The following is a 23,175-nucleotide window of genomic DNA, read 5'->3' on the forward strand; positions in this document are numbered from 1 at the left end:
GGCAATTGTCAGACCTAAGGTTGGTTGTAACCGTACAGTATATTACCCTGGGTCTACAACATATGATGCCTCATTCTTCAGTGATAATTGAAAATACAGTAAAATACAAGTTTTAAACAAAAGAGCATGAGATGACCTGAAAATGTAAGGCTCTCACGCACACAGGCAGACTCTTTTTGACAGCTAATTTATACGTGTTGACACCGATCTCACACTCTCAGTGGTCGAGTTTACATTCAAGTTTTTACTTTGCACAATTCACTACATAAAAGTATGCTTCCTAAAAAGTAAATAATCATACACTTGAACTCAAACAGTGCACGTTTGAAACGTACAGTTAAACACTGACACAGTAGTTTGAACAGTAGTGCAAATACTATTACAGTCTTTGGAGTTAGTCACAAAATAAAAGCACATCGCAACTGAAAAGGCAACACTCGAGTTTTCATTGCAGGCAGGCAGCAGAATACTAAGGGTAAACAGCTTTAACGTAGTTGTCGGTGCTGAAAACAAAGTGATATATTTGTGATTGAAAAGTTACACCACCAATGCCACATGAAACATCGGCAAACTGAATGATCACACTGTGGGTTAAATGGCACTCAGGACATTATGGAAATATCAATGTTCACATCAACATAACCACAAGTAGTTAAATAGAAAAATGCTTGTTCTGAGGGTAAGTAAAAAGCTTCAAGCTCAACAGTAAGTACTCGATTGTGAATAAAGAAACAGCGAGAACTTTGTATCCTGTTTAGTTATATGAGCAACAACAGTTCAGGCCCATGGCCACAGCATTAAAAATATCAGAGGGCAGAACATTTAAATCAATCATCAAATGAAATGGGCTACATATAACACTTGCTTAAATCTTTGAAAACTTTTTTTCTTTTTTGAAAAGGCTGTCCAAGGGCATTGGTTTACTTTAGCTGGAACTGGACTCTGCTCTGAGGCATAGTATTTTTTTTTAATGCAAAATGACAAATCTCTGGTTAATCAATTAATTATCAATAAGGAAAAATCAACACCAGACTGAAAACTTGTGAAATTATTTATCAGTTCCAGCAATATGCATAAAGTGCATTTTGTAGTTTTAGACGACAGGGGCTAGATTGCAGACTAAGATGGGTTAGGGTTAGGTTTAGAGATGAGACTGAATGTCAAGGCACAAGCATGAAGAAATGTAAGTATAAGCTTTGGTATAAACTGCTTTTAGTGGCTGATATCAGAATACTGACATATGGCTTTAAATAATGGGGATATTCAGTAATACTGAGGGTCGTACGTCAAAATCTTCACTGGCATAGAAATTAAATGCACTATTTTATATCTATGATTGCAGATTTTCCCACTATAATCCAGTATCAAATGACTCAAAAACACAGTCTAATCTCAAGTGAAAGCCGGAGTCCATCTCCAACCCATTTTTTACATGTTCAAGTTCTTCTCCAGCAAATATTCAGAAGAACAGATCAGCAAAAGTGAATTCCACAGCAGTCGAGACACATCGGAAACATCTGGGAACTATCGCTTCCAACTTCAGAGACTCCAGGAAGGGTGCTTGAACTTGATATCATGGCGCGTGGCCCATCTGGCGTAGATGGCCTTCTCAGTTATGAAGCGATGACCCCCGCGTTTCGTGTGCTCGTGCACTTTGTACATCCTGCACTCGTTGACTCGGTTTTGCTCATAGTAGTGGTAAGGAACATCGCTGTGATTGGCCCGACTGTCAGGAGGAAGAAGTAGGTAACGGTTATATAAGAACTTTAAACTGTACAAAGGGTGGAGCTTCAGTGTAGAACACAAACTCACAACAATCATTTGAAATGTCTAACCTGCAGTAGTTATCATCGATCATCCCGTACACATGGATACTTTCACACATGTCCATGGCCAGGATCATAGTGAAAAATCCAGTGCTGAGAAAAGCTCCCGTCTTCATTCTGAGTGAGAGAAACCAAACATCTGCTATTAAGAAAACATATTCGGTTGAGGCAACCATATTTTTGTCTACTGCTGACTTTTTAAGATCCACAAGTTACTTTAATTAAAAGTTTATTAGTGGCTATTCCATGTCACTTATCATCTTAACCTCGATATTTTTGGGTGTCGAACACTTTGTTGATATTTTTTTATATCTTTTTTTGCCTTAATAAAAGCCCAGAAAAAGCACAATACATCATTGCTGTTTGTGTAACTATATAATATGCTCATCGTTAGTGACCTCACGCTGTAGCATGGTCCATAAGTAAAATGTATAAAGTTTGCATTTGCAAGTTCTTGGTGTATTTCCATGTTACATGGAGGTGTCTTATTTTGAAGGGTTCTCAGAAAATGCTGATAAAAAGGGAGTTATAGTAAAAGTAAACATGAACAGGACATGAAGTTAAACTCCTGGCCTAGGGACAGTTTCTTTGACATAATCTGTTCTTTATTTCTGCTAAAGCGTTGGGTTAGTTAATTTTATGTCAATATTGGAAACTTAATAATTAGTTCATATGTTGTTTTACCCAAACATTAATATGAAGTTAAAAGCTACCTGTTTTTTCCGGTTTCGTTCTGAAACACACTGTCACAGTACTGAATCTTCTCTCTGGTCACGGTGTAGATCTTCACGTCCGGGTACTTCTTTGCCATTTTCAGGAGTGTGTTGAAGATGCGTCCTTTCCCGTCCTGCCTCATATTCCTATCAGGACCCCAGAACACGTATGTGGTGTCCGCCGACTGCTGGAAATAGTATCGTTCATTTTTCACCAACAGGGGAACGCTGGTGTGTGACACGACCCGAACACTGGTGCGGCTGCCCACGTCCCTTTCAAACCCATCCGTGGGTGCATTGTTCATCCGGATGACGCAGGCGAACTTGTCAATCTCGTCACCAATGCCAGCTCTGAGCATCTGACCTGAGCTGGAGACCAAGGCACACTGGTTGCAGTGCTTGTGCAGAATCTGTTGACAGAGGGGGGGATAAAAATAACCCATAATGACAAAGTGGAGATATATTTTTAGAAATTTCTGCAAATTTATTAAATAACAACGACTAAAGTCATCCAGGTCATGGTCAGAAGTTGAACCTGTGTACCTATGCAACAGGAGAAGCTTGTTCTGCCGCATACATCCAATTGCCTACATGTACATCGAGCCGCTGTGGCTCAAGAGTGAGAGAGGGTTGTGGGGTGGTTTGTTCCCCGGTTTCTACATTCTGAAGTGCCCTCGTGCAAGATACAAACCCCACACTTCCCCTTATGGCTGTGCTGACAGTGTATAAATGGTGCGTGATAGAAAAGGTGCTCCATACAGAGGCACTATATGAACGTGTGCATATGGATGCATTACACAAGTGTAACTCCTGCAAACATGAATTGATAACATGATAAAATAATAATTTGCAGCTATAATTCTGACTAATATATTCCTCAAAGATATGACACTCCGACAGCATAGCTTTTCAAATATGAAGCTCCTGAGTCCTGACTTGGACCCACACCTCTGGAGGGGGGGCTACACCCCTGGATCCTGGATCCCAGCTCCTCTGCTGCTCCATCCCGCCGGGGCTGATCCTCACGTAGCCCCTGAGCCCGCTGCTTTGCAGAACAGGCGACGACCCGTCCCGTGTGATCACATGGGCAAACCAAAACAACAGGGGGAGGCTCAGGCCGAGCAGCAACAGCCATCGCAGCATCTGTGAAACGGAAGGTTTATGGTCAGAGGAAGCACAACCGCTCATGTACTGAGTACTTCACATACCAGTGCACACTTTGCATTAAATATCCCGGTCGATCTTACCGGGGACTTCATTCCGAGGCCTTTGGGAGAAACCCCGCTCCAGAGAGCCATGCGGCACTCATGCTCCCAGCAGCCGGCTCACCTGAAGCCGAGGCGGTGACACAGACCAGCCCCGCAGCCACGAACCATTCATCAGCAACACTATTCACATATTTCCAACGGATCTCCTCCTCAGTTCTGGCGGGGGCTCACAAATCCAGGATCCTTCTCGTGTCCTTCGATCTTCATGCCTGTGAAGTCTCGTCCGATCTAAAACAGGAACATGTGTGAACTCTCTAGTATCGGAGGTCGCTTTACTTCTTCATTGTTTCCTCGCCTTCTGTGTTGTCATTTTGTGGCCGGTTCGCGATTTCTAGGCCCTGAATCCACACTGCTTCAGCCAACACAACTTCCGGTGCGCTTTTCACAACAAAAGTGTCATCTGCGTCTGTTAATACAACGATAGTACGTGGTAATAACAAGGGCACGTCGGAAGTTACCCTGTCGTGATCTTATTCTGAAAGGGGAATGGCAATTACCGGATGTGGTGTTTCTGCTTATTCTAGCCTCTTTATTTACTGCCTTTGATTCTAGCACATATTGTTTCATATACAAGTTATTATTTTGCCTTTAAGATTCAAATTCATTTAACAATTGGTAAAATGTCATGTTTACTTCAAGTGTAACTCTTTAAAATAGCGTAAAAATGCTATTTCTACTTATTAGGAAGGTTGTACTCTGGTATTTTTTATTAAACCATTATAAAAATAAAAATAAACATCAATTTGTATTTCGTGTTATTTTAAAGACTACTTTAAAAAATATTATTACCTTCAATAATAATAATCATAACTCACTTGCATTTCAATATGGTCCTTGCTCCATTTGTGCTCGGGCCTTAATAATAATAATAATATTAATAATAATAATAAAACTAATAGAGTTAATACTAATACTAATAGTAGGAATACTGTCAGGAAACTTTCTTTTTTACTTTGTGATCTCTGCTCTGTGATCTACAACCTGATTGGATTCTTAAAGCATTCATCCCGCCTACCTTATAATTGATTGGTCAAAAAAGAACTCATTCCACTGTGCGTCGGGACCTGATTGGTCCGTGGCCCCGTCTGTTTTCCTACGTCTCTAAAGTACCGCCCCCGCTGAAAACCCTTGTGCGCGGCTCCGTCCTCTGGTGGTGACACCAGGAACGTCCTTCCCCGTCGTGTCGGTTGTCCACGGTACGTAACGGTGTCTGGGGTTGTTCGTGTTAGTGGCCGTGTCGGTGGTTCGCTGGGTAAAGAGCCGCTGGAGCCTCCGTGGTGTCCAGTTAACCCTCCGCCGCTGCTGGTGTCCGGTTGACCGGGGGATGCTGTGATGTGAAGTGACAGGTCTGGCTGTGCTATGCTAACTGCAGCTAAGGTTAGCATACCCTCCTGTTGCGGCTGTTGTCTGCTGGTCTGTGCTCATTTCTGCTGGTCATTAACAAAACAGGAGAACAACTGAGCCCAGGGTCTCTATTCATTATACGTAAACGTTACAAAGTGGTGTCAGGGCTGATTCAAGGCATCTGACTAGCTGGCTAGCATGCTACCCCCTTTCTAGCCAAGTCTCATTTCAACTAACCCCCTTTTATTCTGTGATCATTTGCACTGGCAGGCTGGGAATGATGGCTGATTTAGTATATTAGTGAATGATTAATGAATTAGACAGTTTGGCTCCAAACAGAGGGGAAGAACCCTGTCACGTTGTAGCCGCACCTTCTGGTGTCATGTACTGTAGGTGTGAGGGAACACGTACCCGACAGGGTAGAGGTAAACTGGCATCATGACAAGTTGATCTGCTGCTTAACGATAAATGAGAGCCCCGAGCTTAACACACCAATCTCTAACTAGTTAATTATGTAGGGCTAGGCACGGAATCAATATGAGTTACGTTTGTAGTATACTTGACATCAACATCAATATAAGAAAGGTACAATATAGTCTGTTGGGGAGGTGTAGAGCACACTATGGATCTATTGGAGCCAGGATCGCTGTTGTAACTTGAAAGACACTCAGTCTGATGCATCCCTCTACTAAGGCCCAACAGTACACTCAAATGCACCTTATAGAAATCAGTCCTCTTAACCTGCCTGAGTTTTTTTTTCATCAAATCCATGAATCCATGAATTCTTCATTGGGAAGTGGAGAACATTAAAATAAACATCCTGGATCCCCTACTGGATCTGCACCAAAATGGACAGGGATGTCTATTGATACCACATGTTGATCATTTGCAAAGCCTGTGCATAGTAATGCAGCTCTTCAGCAAAGAGGCTTGTGCACTCATTCCAATTGTTATTTCCATTTCTCATATCTTATTTATTGTAGGTGATTAAACTGCACTCAGTGTGGAGTACAAGTTCAGGAGCGAATGAGGACAGACGGTTCATCAGCAGGCCCTGAGCTGGCTGATCCCACAGCGGAGAGGAAACCTTGTTTTGGGTGAATGTGAGGGAGCTTTGGACAACCGTAGCCTGAAGGCATTTCGATTTCTCTGAGATGTCACTCAGACAAGCAGGAGGGATGTCCATCGCACAGGCTTTGGCCATGACCGTGGCGGAGATACCGGTCTTTCTCTATTCCACATTTGGCCAGGTAAAATGAGTTTTGCATGTTTACACAAAAGCATCATCTGAAGACTTAAAAAGAAAACAAGTTACAATGGCTAAATTGATGTTTAAGATGACCTGGTGATGACATTTCATGTTTGTCTTTCCTGCTTTCAGTCCATCTTTTCTCAGCTAAAACTTACACCAAACTTGAAGAGGGTGCTCTTTGCCACAGCGATAGGCAGTGTTGCTCTGGCTCTCACTGCTCATCAGCTCAAGAGGCGGGGGAGAAAAAGGAACCAGGCAACACAACGGAAGGAGGGCCAGAAGACAGTGGGAATACCTGAAGCACTGAGGAAGACAGGAAGACCCTCTTCATTAAAGAGAGGTGTGCATGTCTTTTTTTGTAAATCTGGAAATATGACTTTGCCTTTGGGTTGTAACGTTTGTCCGCATCTTCTTAAATATATCCAGGTAACATAACGCTTAATGTTTCCTGTACAGGTCAGTTAACTGGTCGTCAGATGATGAGTCCGAGCACCAGGAGCAACGACACCATGAGTGGAATTTCTTCCCTGGCTCCCAGTAAACACTCAAGTTCCTCACACAGCATTGCATCAGTTAGTTTCATACTCAGTTTTTCATTTCTGTCTATACTCTTCTTTTCCCTTATTGCCCCTTGACCGTTTTTTTCATTCTTCTTTCATGTGAATTTGTTTTGGTACAGATGCGGGTCCTAGGCTCCCCAAGCCAGTCTGCCAACCCATCCACGCCCTGGGAGGCAGAACCTGTGGCAGAAGAGTCAGGGGCAGTAGAGGATGCGAACGCAGAGAATCTGTATTTAATTGGTAGGTATTTATTATCACTCAAGATTCTTTCTTAAGAAATGTGACAAATAAATTGTGTTTAAAATATGAAGGAGAAGGCATCTAACATGTATTCGCTAGGATGTAATGTCAGGGAGCTCAACTTTTATTATATTGATATAACAAAGGATTGTAAAACCCAATTGCTTTTAGTTACAGAAAGTAAATAACAAAGTTACTTAGTTAATTTTACTGCATTGGCTGAATAAATAGGGGGTTATTCACATTGGATTTGTTTCCCACATTATATAAAGGCAGGTTAAGAAGTTCTGGATATAATCTGTTGTTGGACTCTTGGACCCAAAATGCTTCTTGGCAGCAATTGCTCCTGCACTAAAAACAATGGCCAATTGTTTGTGCCACCCTTATCTCATAGTTTGGGCTTTCTGTCTGACATAAATAATACATGTAAGCCTCTGTGCTAATGTCCTGCCAGGAATGGAGCTTTTTGAGGAAGCTCTGAGAAAGTGGGAACAAGCCCTGAATATTCGCCATCACACCTCCTCAACCTCCAGCAACAACAGCCTCGCTCTGCAGGGGGCAGCATGTGGAGACTTTCCCATGGTAATGGTATAATATACTAATAATATACGGTATATTAAATTGATCCTGGACCTTTTATTACGTATATATGACCTGTTAAATATTGTTCTTCTCGATTTTAGGCTGAAGCCCATAGTAAAGGGTTTGCTGACAAGTTAGAGACTCTACTGCACAAGGCGTACCACCTACAGGAGGATTTTGGCAGCACTATCCCTACGGACAGCGTGCTGGCAGACTTTGGTGAGAGTCATGTTCAACTTATTTATGATCTTCAGCGAGAGTGGAGAATGACCACATATCTGAGAGTGAATTCGATTTTGAACTTAATCAGTGAGGAGTTGGACCGATACAGTATCGTAACTTACAGCTTTGTGATTCATGTTTTTAAAGTGAATTTGTATCTTTGTTAACACATCTGTGTTTTGATTCCTGTGCTGTGAGCCAGTTTCTCTTTTTCCTTTGATAGAGAGCGAAGGAACTCTTATCTTGCCTCAAGTGGGGAATTTCCACAGACTGCAAGATGATGATGCGACTACTGTTACCTCCGACCAGTCCTTCTTCTCGGCCGCAGAGGTGAGTTTCCCATAACCCCCCTGCTCACGTTGGTTCAAGTACACTCTTTAAGGCCTTCGCACATATGGTAACGTGAATAAACACAAGGGTGAATTTAGATGCGCCTGACTGTTCGCATCAATGGAACATCATGGCACCATAGGAGATCATAGTTTTTTCTCGAGTCTGAATTTGACGAAGGTGTTTGTTTGTACACAGTCACATCAGTGTGCGTTTGGTTCATTCGTTTTCTTTAACAGTAGTTGGGTTGCTTGTTGCTTGATCCAACAGATTCAAGTCAGCGACATCCTATCTTTATTAAGGATAAAAACAACTGTGAGCAATGATTAAACACAAATATACTAAATAAATTGACAAATAAACGTTATCTCAGACTGGATGGATGAGAAAGTTGTTTGTCTACTACTACTACTTCTTCAAAGAGTTATATTGTCAATAATACACAAAATATCTACTTTGGAAATATTGCTTCATTAAATTTCATCCCTAATTTGAAAACAGTGAAATGGATTGCACATAAGCTATTGAATTTCACAGGCAGAAATGAATATTGCACAGTAAAATGGTGAAACCTAATTTAAGTGCAAAAGTCCATAGTGTGTGTGGTGTACCGGGGGCAGAGCTGGTTGTACAGTCTTACTGCTGCAGGAAGGAACTACCTGCGATTCTTCTCCTTTAGATTAGTCCTTCGCTGAAGGAGCTGCCCGGTGTTGTGACGGTCCCGAAGGGATGGGACTGGTTGGATACATGTTCACCAAATATGAATTATATAAAGGTTAATCGCATAGAAAAAATAAGCCTAATGTGCAAAGGCTTTCAGTCTCACAGAACTAATCATGTCTGTGTTAAAACTTATGGACTGTGCACTGAGGTACTGTATGTGTTATGTGTTTTCCTCCCTGGCCAGCTGTTTGATGCCATGTCTCTGGAAGAGCACTACCAGCCTCTGAAGCCTTCAGCTCTTTATGAAGAAGCCCTGTCTCTGGTACGAGAGGGAAAAGTGTCATATAGGTGCCCGAGGTAACATCTCTCCCTACATAATACCATAAGCTGCATATATAAGATCATTGTTAGTCACAAATGCATAAAGAACCATCAGATAACCTCAGCCTGTTGTAAACATCCGCTCTCAGTAATCTGATCACAAGTGGGCAGTGCTAACTAAGGGTGTGAATGCACCCAAGATGCATTGAGGACATATTAGAGACCTAATCACTCAGTCAACATGCGGAGGTGGTGTGGGACATATTAGGCCACATTCTTTTTTCATTGTGTGAACGTGGGGGTGCCGGACTGCAGGACCGCTGACTCAGCTGACGAACTCTGACCCCACTATAGTTTCATAATTACGGCGTGCTCACACATACACGTCAAATTTTTGACTCCATAGGAAGCCACATTGCAGATACGCCTCCCCTGTTTTTCACATATTGAATTCTTTCACACTGACACACACAAACACATTGACAACAGACACAACTATAATCAGACTGGCTGAAAATAACACCCCTTGGTCTTCTCAAACAGAAATGACATTATTTGCATATAGAACGGGGAAGTGAGAACCTATCTAAAGTGTTCCCAAGAGACTCATACAAGACTCATTTTAAAGTCAAATGTGAACAGACAAACCGATCGCTCTACACTTGTGATCGGATCTCTCAGAACAGCTGTTAAAACCAGGTCTTAAAGGTCCAATTGCGCGACTAGCTGCTAAACAATGTGGAACATTTAGGAGCCAATTCAGTAGATATGTCACAGTGCTTAAGTCAGAGTAAATATTAGGATTTTGTGTTTGCTTAAAGTTTGATACCTTTCTTTTTTTTTAACAGGACTGAACTACTTGAATGTTATGGTGATCAAGATTTCCTGGCCAAACTTCACTGTGTGAGACAAGCATTCCAGGTCAGTTTCAGATCATATTTCAACTTCTAATCTCGTTTTTGTTTGGTTCATAACCCCCCACCTTGTTTTTCAAGACATTATAGTTTTGAAAATTGCTTAACCTGCCCTGATATTTTACTCTTCTCGTCTTTAATCTGTTTCTCACCTTGTTCTCTATAGTTTGTCAGAAATGTAAATTCTTGTGCAAACGGTAGAAGGATGTGCTTATCAAAACAGTGAGCTGTGAAGCAGATAATAAACGGAGCGAAATTTCACATGTTAAAAGAGGGATCGTGCAATAAAACTCGGTTTAAGTAAATTGTGCTAATTGTTTATGGTGGCCAGTCTTAAAAATGTGTTAGCAATGAGTCACACAGTCCAGCTGCTAAGCTGTAGTGCAGTCAGATTAAGACAAAGGTTAACATGCCAATAAAAAAATAATTTTAGGACGATGAATAAAATAAGCCATTGTAATTATGGTCTAAGCCGGTCATCAGAGATTTCTCTTTCTCTCTGTTTTCATCATCTCATATCTCACACATTGCATGTAAGGACACAGACTCCAGCAAACCTGAGTTAGTAAAATGCCATCTCTATACAGGTGCAGTTGTACCTACAGGCAGTGAATCAGGTTTCTTTGCTTAAAGCTACAAAGTCCCACATAGAGAGGGCAGGTGACTCATTGCGTTCCTTAAATGTAAAAAATGGATGATGCTGTTGGTCTGTACAACACTTTACATTTATTCTTGAGGCCTAGAATAACATGCTCTGAAAATTGAGAAAGAAAGATGGAGAAAGATAACTCGCCTTCAAGTTCAGCCTGGAGATGAATATGAGTTTGATGCATCTTGAAATACATCAGCAGCAGCTCCACAACACTACACTTTGTTGCATAGGCTTGAATATATTTTGCTATATGCTTAATGTATAAACCAAATTGAATTGTTCCAGAAATGACTATAGAAAAAAGACTGATAATGCTTTTTCCTTCCAGGTGCTGTTGTCAGATGAAACTCATCGCACGTTTTTCATGGAGACCGGGAAGCAGATGATTACAGGGTTAATGGTGAAGGCCAACAAGGTAAATCAGTACATCTGGATCCTCAGTTGTTAACTTGTACTATTTAGATGAACAGGTGATAGGTCTGCCTCTGTGGACATGCATAACTTGTACGTATTATGGATTTTTTCCTTATCTCAGAGTCCTAAAGGCTTCCTAGAGAGCTACGAGGACATGCTGCTTTACACCCAGAGAGAGGAAACGTGGCCAGTTACGCAGATGGAGCTAGAGGGCCGAGGAGTGAGTAATGTTGTCATTTCCATGTCATGCAACTGATTCTCCTCTTTTTTTCAGCCTGTGCCTCTTAACATAACCACATGTAGGTGCAGTTTTCAGACACAGAGTGTGTGTTAACAGAGAGTCGGTCCATTAACATGAACCTGAGAAGCCCTGTGACTAACCTGAATTAAACTTTAACTACAATGCGCCTAACAATCAGGTTGCTCTTTGCATCTCGCCTGAATGTTCAAGACAATTTCCTGTTATTGTGAAACGCATCCGACCTGGACAATATCCTGCTGCGTTCTTCATATGTGAAAGATAAAAACCCTTTTTAGGCTAATGTGCTTGCTCGTTTTGCACTTATTTAACAAAATGTATTTCTTTTCCACACGTCGTGATATGTGCAGGTGGTGTGTATGAACTTTTTTGACATAGTGTTGGACTTTATCCTAATGGACGCATTCGAAGACCTGGAGAGCCCTCCCTCATCTGTGGTAGCTGTGCTGAGGAATCGCTGGCTCTCTGACAGCTTCAAAGAGACGGTTAATTTACACTCCATCGTGCACACACACAAATTCCTTGATTAAACCACCGATGATTCGTCCTATAACAGAGTTGTGTTTTCTCTTTAGGCTCTGGCGACTGCTTGCTGGTCTGTCCTAAAAGCGAAAAGGCGTCTGCTCATGGTGAGTTTGAGAATGTCTGAAAATGGGGTGCTTTCTATTGCGTTGTGTTTTTATTGCATTTTGTTTTTGACAGCCGTGTCTCTACTGTCCATAGGTTCCTGATGGTTTTATCTCCCACTTCTATGCCATATCAGAACATGTGAGCCCAGTTTTAGCTTATGGGTTCTTGGGACCCAGGCAGCACCTAAGTGAGGTCTGCACTATCTTCAAGGTGAGAGCAAAGTGGACTAAAAACATGTCAACTTGTAACTGCTTAAATGGACACACAACATTCTACTCATGATCACCATACAGCATTATAAACAATTATATATTGTCTCCTGTGACTCTGGAATAGTTTAACTTTGTCATCAGTGATATTTCAATTGTGGCTCGAGACTCGAGACACTACACATCACATTACAACAGAAAGTGTGTGTTACAAACTGGGATTATGATGATCTTAAGTGGCTTTATGGTAAGTGTAGGATCCAAGGGTTTTAGCTTTCAATTTATCCAAAGGGCTAAAATTCAGGACATCTGCGAATAAGAGAACATGCTAACATGCAAACTAAGATTATTAACATTGTATATATTATACTTGCATGTTAGCATTATAATTGTGAGCGTGCTGTACAGCCTCATGGAGCTGGCATTGCAAGCCAGACTTTTATATTTCTGAGAATTTGTTTCTTGCGTCACCAGCTTGTCCCAGTCTTTCTCTTGCAACATTAGCTACTTTGGGCAGGCTTATTGCAGCTCAGCCATCCATAGCTACCTTGTTAGCTTCAACACCAGGATGCAAAGAATCCTAGAGAATAGGTTTGCACCAGAAGGATCCACTGATTTGGACCAAACGTGACCTGTATGATAACCTTTATGTGTAAAATCAGTACTTCTTTTAAATTAAATTGACCATGCCATGCATTTATTTCCATCATTCATCTACCTCCTCTCTTCTGCAGCAACAAATCGTGCAGTACCTTAAGGATATGTTTGACCATGACAAGGTCCGCTTCACCTCTGCTAACAGCTTGGCCGAGGACATCCTGAACCTTTCCCACCGCCGCAGCGAGATTTTACTGGGGTATCTGGGGATCGACAGACTTCTGGAGCTCAACGGTTCCCTGCCCAGGGACACCGACAGCTCTTAGGGGCCCGACTCAAACAGCATGAAGAGTTACTGAGGGCTTCATGGGGCTTGTGCAGGCCAGACGCATTGGAGTCGCAGCTCAGCACTTGATCTGCGCTAAGACTGGATTAAATCATACTCCTGTGATACACTGGGAACCACAGTTAATTATTCATTCATCATCAAACACTCACAGAGGATATATTTTCACTATCATCACTGGTTCTAATGAGGGAAACTGGTTGGACTCCACCTCTTCCTTGTTATCAGCTGCTGGGCTGCATATCTGGAGAATGCCTACATGTGATCTCAGACGTGTGAGGAGGTGTCTCTTACTGGTTGGGTTTCCAGGCTACTTAAAAACACACGAAACTGAAGCATGGGGAACACATGAAAAAGGTCCCTTCCACATTATTTTTTCACGTGGAGCAAGTGTCTTCAGATAACTAGTGGTTGCACCTTCCATTCGTCTGACGTGTGAAAACACATGGAATATCATATTCGTCACTGTTACGTGAAAAGAAGTGTGTTGACGTGTTTTGTTTTATATTAAAGGGGCAAAGTTATTTGTTAAATCCATGTTAATGTGTGACAGATTTGCAGTGTGTAATGAAGGACGTAATGAAGTTATCTCCTCACTGATGCTACTTAAGTCCCTTAGTTCCTAACCTTACCCCTCTTTAATTTAAAGAAGTATTTATTCCAGTTTGATTTGGTCAAGTAGGCTGAAATGTGACATATGAGAGTGACTGTAATAAGAAGAGTAGTGTAATGACAATGAAATAAGGTCATCCTGAAACTTTATGCAGACCCCAGAACATTTCTCATATAGTCTTCTGGACATAGCAGTGGTCCCGCGAAGATGCAAGTTATACTTTCTCTAAGTCATAGTGAGCCCACACTTTATCTGGAAATGAATCCCATGGCACAAAACAAACTGCAAATAACAGAAAAATGTGTTTTAATACTATTACATAGGATTGGTGTTGATTAGCAATAAGTACCTTAAATTCAGCATTAGGTGATGCATAAATTCTTACAGTTAATTAGTTACCTTTCTGCAACACAGTGGTGAGCTAGGCAGAGCCCGCCAGTAGTTTATTAATTGGTTGTGCCACTTGAATCACTTCCAAATATTTGGGCCTTTCTGTGAAAGTATCCAAACCCAAGTTATATGAACAAATAAACCTCTGTTTTCAGTGCAATGTGTGAAACAGCAGTAGATACGGAGTATGGTTGTTTTTCAACCATAATTTGTTCACAGCAGACATTTGTCAGCATTCTAACAGGAAAGGCACCAGTGTTAGTAACAACGGCTCAGTTTTATTCAAGTGTCTCAGTTAACCACGACGGCAATGGTGGAAAATTAATGATTGAGATTTGAGGTTTTGCTGATTAAACTGTGGAAAAGTGTTTATACAAGTTAGAATTTACTCTGCTTCAGCCAATCATAACAGTGACAGGCTCCTTACAGAGTAACGCATTATTAATAATAATAATCCTATTATATAATAACATGTACATACAATATAGCCCCATTTAAAACCAGACTTTATTCTTCATAATGACAGCTTTTACTTTTGATACGTAAAGTAATTTTACTGTCACTGCTTTTTGTCAATTTCTGTGTTCGATTACACTGCATTTGATTATTGATTATTAATATAACTAATAGTTTAACTAACTAAGAGCTATTATTAAATATTCTGATTGTGCAATCATGGCCCATTTTGCACAATACCAGCACCCTGAAACTGAAGCAGATCTATGGAACTGGGCCATCGTTGGTTTTATTAACACTTGTGCTTTCCCCAATGCATCAAACTAATAAGAGTTATGATGATTACATTATCAAAATAAGAAAAATGTCTTCTGTGGAAAAAGGTCAATGCTCGTGGCAGTAACAGAGTGAACCCAGCGACTACCATCTAACACCTTTTAGAGACTGAAAGATACAATTTGGCCTCAAGTGAGATATGTGATCAAAAACACATTTTCCCTTTAATCAAATCCACATACTGTGTGTTGCTGGTTTTCATCTCTGCTCATTTTATAATAGACACGACCAGTAACCGCACCAGTATTGGTCTAAGGTTGTTTTGTGTCTGATCTCATGAAGACTTTTACTGAAGAACTGGGCATTGTACAGTCTGACTGTTACCGACATAAGTGCACTGATGAATCCCCCTGTGTTCCTCTTGTATCCCAATAACTGAGCCTGTCGGAGCACGGAGACACTGAAGGGACGAGAAGATGCCAAGTGAAATGGAGTTTTATTCAGACTGAAGCTCAAGACTGAAGACTGAAGCTAAAGAAACGATCAAAAAATGAATCACTCAATGGAATGTGATTATTCATGACAATGGAAACTGTCTTTGTGGTTGTCTGCAAAATTTCTGTCTCCTTTTGAAATTCACAGAGGAAAAGTTTATCATACAAATGAAGATAAACAGGCTCATTGTTATGCATTAATCATATAAATGTGTGATTTGAGCTCTTGCTGCAACATGCCTCTGAAGGGCAGAGCTCGTAAGTCTTTATTTGTAAATGCAATGCAATCATTTGTCAAGAATCAGCATTGAAGGGATTATTTCCGTTTCAATCAAACATGAACTTGCAGCTGGTGATGGAGCCTTTCCAGAAAAAGATTTAGCTCTGTGTTTTGATTGTTCTGAGGCATTTTGCACTTTATCAGAAAATCAGAAAGATACAGGAATGTCCCGCAACTCTTATATTTGTAATAATTAGTTTGAGAACAAACATTAAGCCGTTGAAATTACTCCACAACAGAAGTGATGTACTGTTGATAACACAGAGCATATAGTAAAAAATTAAAAAAAAAAACTATATTCCCAGAAACCTATGTTACGCAAGATATTTATTCTGGTTACTATGGTATGTTTATGATTTGATGTCCATGTTGAATGTTAACATCTTGACTGTGTGTGGTCAAATCTGTTTTCTCCCCAGTTTCAGTCTGTTGTAGATCATCAGCAGCATGTATCATGCAGGCAAATGCTAATGTTTTGGTTGTTAGTCTCCTACGATTGGTCTGCTTCTGCTGTGTCATGAGAGTAGATCAGTTTAATTCCTCCTGCAGCCTTTGCATGTTCGCAGTGTAGATTCTCTTCAAAATGCATCAATCATATATGTGCTGCAACATTTAGAAGCAGGCTCATCCCTTTAGTTGCTGTTGTTGTTAGTTTTTCAAAAGCCCCAATTAGAAATACTCTGAATGGAATGTTTAGGAACTGAAAGTCATTCGAAAGTAAATATTCAGGCAATGATTTAGGGGATTATAGATTTACGAGGATTTCTGATGGCCAAAATGATTTTACTGCAATCCATTACAAGTGTCCTAATCATGCCTTTTGTCTTTTCTATTTTTAAACTACAATGCCAGCACAACCTGTCGATTGATTTTGATTCTCCATATTAATTAAATGTGATTTTTTTGTTATTAAATCATATATTTATTCGCTTGTTTTTCCTCAGTGGATGACGGCTCATTGCATTTCATATTGCACCGGGAATCAAACTGTTCTCATACAAATTGTTTTGTTGTTACAGTAAGAAGGTATATTTAAATGACTAAAAAGCAGTAATTAGCAATAATTATACTTACCTTTACTATTATTACTGACACAACTTTACAGGTCTTTTTCAGACTAGACATTTTGACATGTCACAATAGAAAAAGCTTCAGATTGCATCATAGACAGTGTTTAAAGATGGACGACGCATCTCCATTCCTCGTACTATCCAGAATCGCAGCTAAAACATCTTAGATTGAAACACACATGTCATTTAGAGACCGCACTGTTGTGATAGGGGGATGGAGTGCCACCGATACATGCGCTCAACCAATCATGAGTCAGTCTCAGCTGTCAATAATGATGTTTCACCCGGTTGTTATTGCATCAAATAACTATAGTATAGTACCTACAATTACAGAAGCAATGTTTTGAGACAAGTATATTCACAGTATACTTTGACTTTTTAGTTTGGACAATGTACCATTCACTTACAGCAGTGGTTCTCAAAGTGGAGAGTGTCCGGCCATATAAAAAATTGAAAATAAACAAAATAATGACAGTTCAATTTTAGCTGACAATGTTGAACATGCCTTAAAAGTAGACCTTGTCCGAGGGTGATGCACATTACATACTACTATTCCACGATATTTGAAAGGGCAGGAATGCCGAAAAACAACATTTTAGTTTATTTAGTCAAAATATTTTAATACATTTATTACCTCTAATCAAATTGGACACAATCAGTGATTTACGGTGGCCCTGAGAGCTCAACGAACAGCAACTTAAGAAAACACATTCAAGTTGACAAAACACAAGCAAAGTAAGAAAACATCTTCATCAATTTCACAACACAACACAACACATTACAGAAACGCGCAGCAAATAGACAAACGCGCTGCAAATAGAGAAACGCGCAGCAAATAGACAAACGCGCAGCAAGTAGAGGAGAAAACACAACGGAAGTGTTTCCAGAGGACAGCTAAAAGTGATGGACACTGCTGCCACAAAAACGTCCAATACACCATACAAATTCGGTTCCACACAGGGTTCGGCCACCCGCGGCTCTGGAGCCGAACGCGGCTCTTCAGCCCCTCTGCAGTGGCTGTACAGTTCAGTGTTGTGCATATGTTTCGCGAACGCTGAACTTAACGAATCAGTTTTCATATTATTAACGTGAACGTAACGATGAACGTAAGTGAAGGTCACGTACATTTTTTAAATCATCACCGTATCAGGCCATCATGAAATACCAAGAGCGGGCGAGAGTGTTAACCTCAAATAATTAGTAGCAGTAATGCTTTCCTGGCATTTCTCCTTGGCCACAGGGCCTCCTAACCGAGATAAATCCTAATGTAAAAATAATATAGCAGCCAGTTGCTGAGTGGTTTTCTTTTACTGGGGGAACAAAGCCTTGGTTTTGTTCCTCCAGGTTTTGCTTTTGCCCTTATTACAGCAAAAACAAAAAAGCAAAAGACCCCGGTGGTGGCACTCCTGACTTTGTCAGGACAGGGTTCAATTCCCTTCGGTGTCTTGCTTTTAAGAATGCTATGCAATGGGGTGCAAAAAAAATGGTGTGTTAGAGAAGAACCCAATTTATTTGGGGGCCGATTCAGATCAAGGAATTTTTTTTTCACGTTCTTTAACATTGAGAGAATATTCCCCGGAAATACTTCATTGATCTTGATGAGTTCAGAGAACTGATATCTTTGAGTGTGTGAAATTTGTTGCAGTTTGATTAAATTCAAACGGATTGTCTGGCCTTTTTCTGCCATTGACAGTTGGGCCATTAGTGACTGAAAAGGTTCAGGCAGAAGAAAAAATGCTTATCTAAACATGCATCTCTCAAACTGAATAAGTATGATCTGATCAAAGTTCAGAAATAAATATAATAATAATTCACCATTCTGATCATTTCTTTCCTGAGCAGTGACTCGTTGCACTTTTACTTTAATTCCTCAGATTAAACAAACCTGATGTCCTTGTGGACCACGAATCGCAAAAATATTTTGCATTTATTGTTTTTGCATGGATGGTAACACTTTGAGCACCCAGACAGATCAATATGCTGGAACTCTGTTTTTTGATGCATCCTAGGGGGGCGCGCGGACACTCTCCAGGGGGGGCGCAATGTCACAGACAAAAAAAAAAGACAGATCACCTGTCACTGGTTAGTGAAAGCTCCCTCAGTGGTGAAATGCTAGGGGCTGGACTGACACCTGATCCACCAATCAAAAGAGGAGTGTTATCATTTGAACGCGAGTTGCTCGTACGCTTCCGAGTACAAAAGTAACTGCAGGCATGGTGAGCGCTCACCCTCACTGAGACGACACCCTGCAGAGTTTGTGCGATTGCTCTTGTTTCCTCTATAATTCAGATATTCATTGCTTTATTAACAGTCTTTCCTTAGTAATACCTTCCTGCACTTGCAGCAGGCCTATTCGTAGCCTAATGTAAGGAGTAATTTGCGCCACAGTATTTTTTAGAAAGCTCATAGCCCCAAGAGCTAGCCGTCGAGCTAGCTAACTTCTTCCAACTGCAGCTAGCCCTTTTCTCCTTAACACCTACCTTTACACCTTCAATCATCCACCGTGTTGCAACAAATAAAACACCAGCACTTGAGTACTATACTGTGCTGTCCCTGTCTACATTGTGTACTGTTCGTTTTGTTAGGAACCATTGCCTAGCACAGCCTTATTCATTATTCGTGTGCAAGTCGCTCACAGCCACATATACAAACACACTCACAAGACAACGACGTTGCAATTAGAACTTTATTAACATCACACACACTGTATCAGCAAACAATCACAACTATGGACAAGTTTCTGATTCGTAAAAGTCAGGCAACCGATGCGCCAGTTGCGAAGAAGCCAAAGCTTCGCAAATATGACGAGAGCCATTTGCAGTTTGGTTTCTCCGTCACTGGAACGACTGAGCAACGTCCTCAGTGTGTTTTGTGCGCCGAGGTGCTGGCAAATGACAGCATGAAGCCAGGCTAATTAAAAAGGCACCTCGACACCAAACACCCCGACTTGAAAGAGAAGCCTATGGACTTCTTTAAAAGGTAAACGTGATGGCGTCCAGGAACAACAATCCACCATCTCCAAGCATAGCACTTTCTCCAAGCTATCTATCTATCTATCTATCTATCTATCTATCGGGGTGTAGTTTAGATTAGATTGGATTCAACTTTATTGTCATTGCACAGTACAGGTACGTATACAACGAAATGCAGTTTAGCATCTAACCAGAAGTGCAAAAAAAGGCAGTAAAGTGCAGAGTATTGTGCATATTTTAAGTGGAATGTAAATAAATAGATATGTACAGTAACAAATATATATGGAATAGTACAGTATTAACAGATATTGTATGATATAAGAACTATGAGCAGTAAGAAATATATATGGAATATTACAGTATTAACAGGTATTGTAAGATATAAGAACTATGAGCGGTAAGAAATATATATGGAATAGTACAGTATTAACAGGTATTGTATGATATAAGAACTATGAGCAAGATAAATATATAAAAATATATAAATATGAATATACTATAGGCGGGATAATACAGTAGTAAAAAAAGTAACAGTGTAGTGCAAATGTTCAAATGTTCAGTGGTTGGAGGAGGTTGTGTGGCAGTCCAAGCCAGGGGGGGAAGTATAGTCACTGGAGAAGGTTTGTGTGTGTGTGTGTGTGTGTGTGTGTGTGTTTGTGGGGGGGGGCTGGTGCTATCACTGTGGTGCAGAGTTCAGCAGGGTGAAGCTGTTCCTGAACCTGCTGGTCCGGGAACGGAGGACCCTGTAGTGCCTCCCAGAAGGGAGGAGGGCAAACAGTCTGTGGCGAGGGTGTGAGCTGTCCTTGACAGTGCTGCGTGCTCTCCGCAGACATCTCTTGTTCTGGACATCTGCAATGGTGGGGAGTGGAAACCTGTGATGCGTTGGGCAGTGATTTCCGGTCCGCAACAGAGCAGCTGCCATACCACACTGAGATGCAGTTGGTGAGGATGCTCTCGATGGTGCAGCGGTAGAAATTCACCAGTATCTGAGGAGACAGTCAGTCTCCTCAGGAAGAAGAGTCGCTGGTGTGATTTCTTGACCAGGGTTGAGGTGTTGAGGGTCCAAGAGAGGTCCTCAGAGATGTGGACACCCAGGAACTTAAAGCTGGTGACACGCTCGACCTCCGTCCCGTTGATATGGATGGGGGGGTGTGTGCCACCTTTCTTCCTGAAGTCCACAATGAGCTCTTTGGTCTTCTTGGTGTTGAGGGTTAACCCAAGGCCCGCTGCAGTGGAGTGTTTAGACACCGGTATGATGGAGGTGGTTTTAAAGCACGTGGGGACAGCTGCTTGGGCCAGTGACAGGTTGAATATGTCAGTCAAGACCTCAGCTAGCTGCCCAGCACAGGCCCTGAGCACGCGTCCGGGGATGCCATCAGGGCCCGCAGCCTTACATGCGTTGATCCTGCTCAGTGCAGCACACACGTCGATGGAGGAGAGTGTGAGGGGCTGGTGGTTTGTAGTGAGCACAGCCTTGATAGCCGCCTCCTGATTGTCCCTGTCGAAGCGAGCATTAAAGCTGTTAAGCTCGTCAGGGAATGAGATATCGCTGTTTTGGGGGGTGGTGTTGGTGGGTTTGTAGTCAGTTAAAGCCTGGATGCCTTGCCACATACATCGGGGGTCGGAGTTGTTTTTGAAGTGCTCCTCAATCCTTAGCGTGTGGCAGTGCTTGGCCTTCTTGATGCCCCTCTTCAGGTCAGCCCTGGATGAACTGTAGGCCTGATCATCACCTGATCTGAAAGCGATGTCTCGTGCCTTAAGCAGTAGGCGGACCTCTTTGTTCATCCATGGCTTCCCAACTACCCCTAACCAGCTTTGGGGGGGCCCAGTTTGCAAAAGTTTGAGAACCCCAGACTTACAGGACCACAAAAATGTAGCTCAATATTAGGTCAGTAGAGGGCGCTCAAACTCTTGCTGTAGTTTTGCTTAACAAGATAATCACCTCATATCTAAATCTTACCTCTACAGTAAGACTTAAAAATTAATATTTGTCCTTTCATTTAAGCAAATATAACTGCACTAAAAAATGACAGTGATGAAGTTAAACACATCACAACAGCTATTCCACTTTCAGTCCTTTTATGATCTTTTATATGATTTATTATAATATTTATTATTTTATTTTATTAATTAAAGTATTAAACTATTATACATATAAATGTATCAATGTAAAGTTTATGTTAAATTTTTTGTTATATTATTATATTTTAATAAAAACCATCACTTTAGCCATAAATTTCATGAAAATATGCATCCGTCCTATTTCAGAGAGACTCTTTGTCGTATTGTCCTTTTTACACACATTCACAAAATATTAACACTTTTCTACCCTGCATGACATCTTTCTTTGTTGAAAGATCATTTTCTCCTTCACTTTTCAGACTGTACACATCTATTTTTGCTTCAGGGCCTACTGCTAGAGGGACACACTCCAACTGGAAAGAGGTTAATTTGCATTTCATCAGGCCTGTGAGTTTGTCTGCTGTTTGTATGACTGAGTGCATACAGTAATATCTGTCCATACATCTGCTACTCGCTCTGTCTGCTAATATTGTATTCATTAATTCAAGCTACTTTCAGATTCTCTATTTCAGATCGTTGTTCTTTTATCAGTCGATGAACAATTAATAATGTCCATATTTGAGTCTATTTGTCACTCATGTAAATAGAATAGGCTGTGTTAAACATGAAGAAGTAAGCATCAGTATAGTGCTCTATTCCTCTAATTATGGAAGGCAGCATCTATTGCACTTCTATCCGTCCTGGGAGAGGGAACCCCTTACATGTAGCTCTCTCTCTCTCTCCTGAATAATAATGCTGATGATTTGTTGCTGCTGCAAATGAGAAAACCTCTCACTGTGTTGTGCGAGTGTGAAATGCAAACTGCAGGTAAACGGCTTCACATGGAGGAGGCAGGATTTATGACCAAAATTGCAGTTAGCCACCAGATGGCGACCATGACACTTTGGCTTCATTTTCGAAGAGAAGTCACGTCGTCCATATTTATATATACTCTATTATTGGTAACATTTGATAATATCACTCAAAATACAGAGATTTCCACGCGCAGTGAACATTTGGTCAAATAATTAAATTAGTAATAAATCAATAATAACTTTCTGAATGAGAGCATGATGAGAGCTTTGAGACGAGGAGCTGGACTTTGTGTTTTTTGTTCATTCAATAATTCTCCTCTATGAGCAGAGGAGCGGGTTTCCGGTGGGCTGCTGTGATTGGACGGCCGCTCGGCTGCCGGGGCTCGTTTGAACAAGCAGCTCGGCT

At 41.1% G+C, this 23,175-nt stretch overlaps 2 protein-coding genes across 5 annotated transcripts; one reads left to right on the top strand and one right to left on the bottom strand.

Annotated features, from left to right (window-relative positions):
* Positions 1–224: 224 nt before the first annotated feature.
* st6galnac4 (ST6 (alpha-N-acetyl-neuraminyl-2,3-beta-galactosyl-1,3)-N-acetylgalactosaminide alpha-2,6-sialyltransferase 4) lies at positions 225–4,248 on the bottom strand. 2 transcript variants are annotated; one of them, XM_053411702.1, is made up of 5 exons: positions 3,869–4,248; positions 3,488–3,682; positions 2,540–2,949; positions 1,836–1,943; positions 225–1,726 (listed from the first exon to the last, which is right to left on the bottom strand). In XM_053411702.1, the coding sequence occupies exons 1-5, from the start codon at positions 3,917–3,919 to the stop codon at positions 1,540–1,542; spliced, it is 951 nt and encodes a 316-aa protein (XP_053267677.1). In that variant the 5' UTR covers positions 3,920–4,248; the 3' UTR covers positions 225–1,539. The 2 variants fall into 2 exon arrangements, with proteins under 2 accessions (XP_053267677.1, XP_053267676.1); XM_053411701.1 differs by having other exon boundaries at positions 3,787–4,248.
* Positions 4,249–4,920: 672 nt separating this feature from the next.
* miga2 (mitoguardin 2) lies at positions 4,921–16,765 on the top strand. 3 transcript variants are annotated; one of them, XM_053410954.1, is made up of 16 exons: positions 4,921–5,003; positions 6,135–6,401; positions 6,533–6,743; positions 6,860–6,975; positions 7,083–7,203; positions 7,658–7,791; positions 7,887–8,004; positions 8,231–8,337; positions 9,245–9,357; positions 10,170–10,242; positions 11,216–11,302; positions 11,423–11,521; positions 11,911–12,045; positions 12,136–12,189; positions 12,284–12,400; positions 13,134–16,765. In XM_053410954.1, exons 2-16 carry the CDS (start codon positions 6,306–6,308, stop codon positions 13,320–13,322), a joined length of 1,770 nt encoding a protein of 589 aa, XP_053266929.1. In that variant the 5' UTR covers positions 4,921–5,003; positions 6,135–6,305; the 3' UTR covers positions 13,323–16,765. The 3 variants fall into 3 exon arrangements, with proteins under 3 accessions (XP_053266929.1, XP_053266931.1, XP_053266930.1); XM_053410956.1 differs by having other exon boundaries at positions 7,658–7,785; XM_053410955.1 differs by lacking the exon at positions 4,921–5,003 and adding an exon at positions 5,010–5,184.
* Positions 16,766–23,175: the final 6,410 nt, after the last annotated feature.

This window comes from Pleuronectes platessa, chromosome 19 (assembly GCF_947347685.1).
Source record: "Pleuronectes platessa chromosome 19, fPlePla1.1, whole genome shotgun sequence".
Taxonomy (NCBI): domain Eukaryota; kingdom Metazoa; phylum Chordata; class Actinopteri; order Pleuronectiformes; family Pleuronectidae; genus Pleuronectes; species Pleuronectes platessa.

Bases quoted from the DNA above. Each gene is read 5' to 3' on its own strand.
- miga2 (XM_053410954.1), top strand. From the start codon at position 6,306: ATGTCACTCAGACAAGCAGGAGGGATGTCCATCGCACAGGCTTTGGCC. The intron at 6,402-6,532 runs GTAAAATGAGTT...TCCTGCTTTCAG, and splicing joins TCTATTCCACATTTGGCCAG to TCCATCTTTTCTCAGCTAAA. The intron at 12,401-13,133 runs GTGAGAGCAAAG...TCTCTTCTGCAG, and splicing joins AGGTCTGCACTATCTTCAAG to CAACAAATCGTGCAGTACCT.
- st6galnac4 (XM_053411702.1), bottom strand. From the start codon at position 3,919: ATGAATGGTTCGTGGCTGCGGGGCTGGTCTGTGTCACCGCCTCGGCTT. The intron at 3,683-3,868 runs GTGAGCCGGCTG...TCCGTTTCACAG, and splicing joins TGTCACCGCCTCGGCTTCAG to ATGCTGCGATGGCTGTTGCT. The intron at 2,950-3,487 runs GTGTGGGTCCAA...CTCTGTCAACAG, and splicing joins GTGTAGCCCCCCCTCCAGAG to ATTCTGCACAAGCACTGCAA.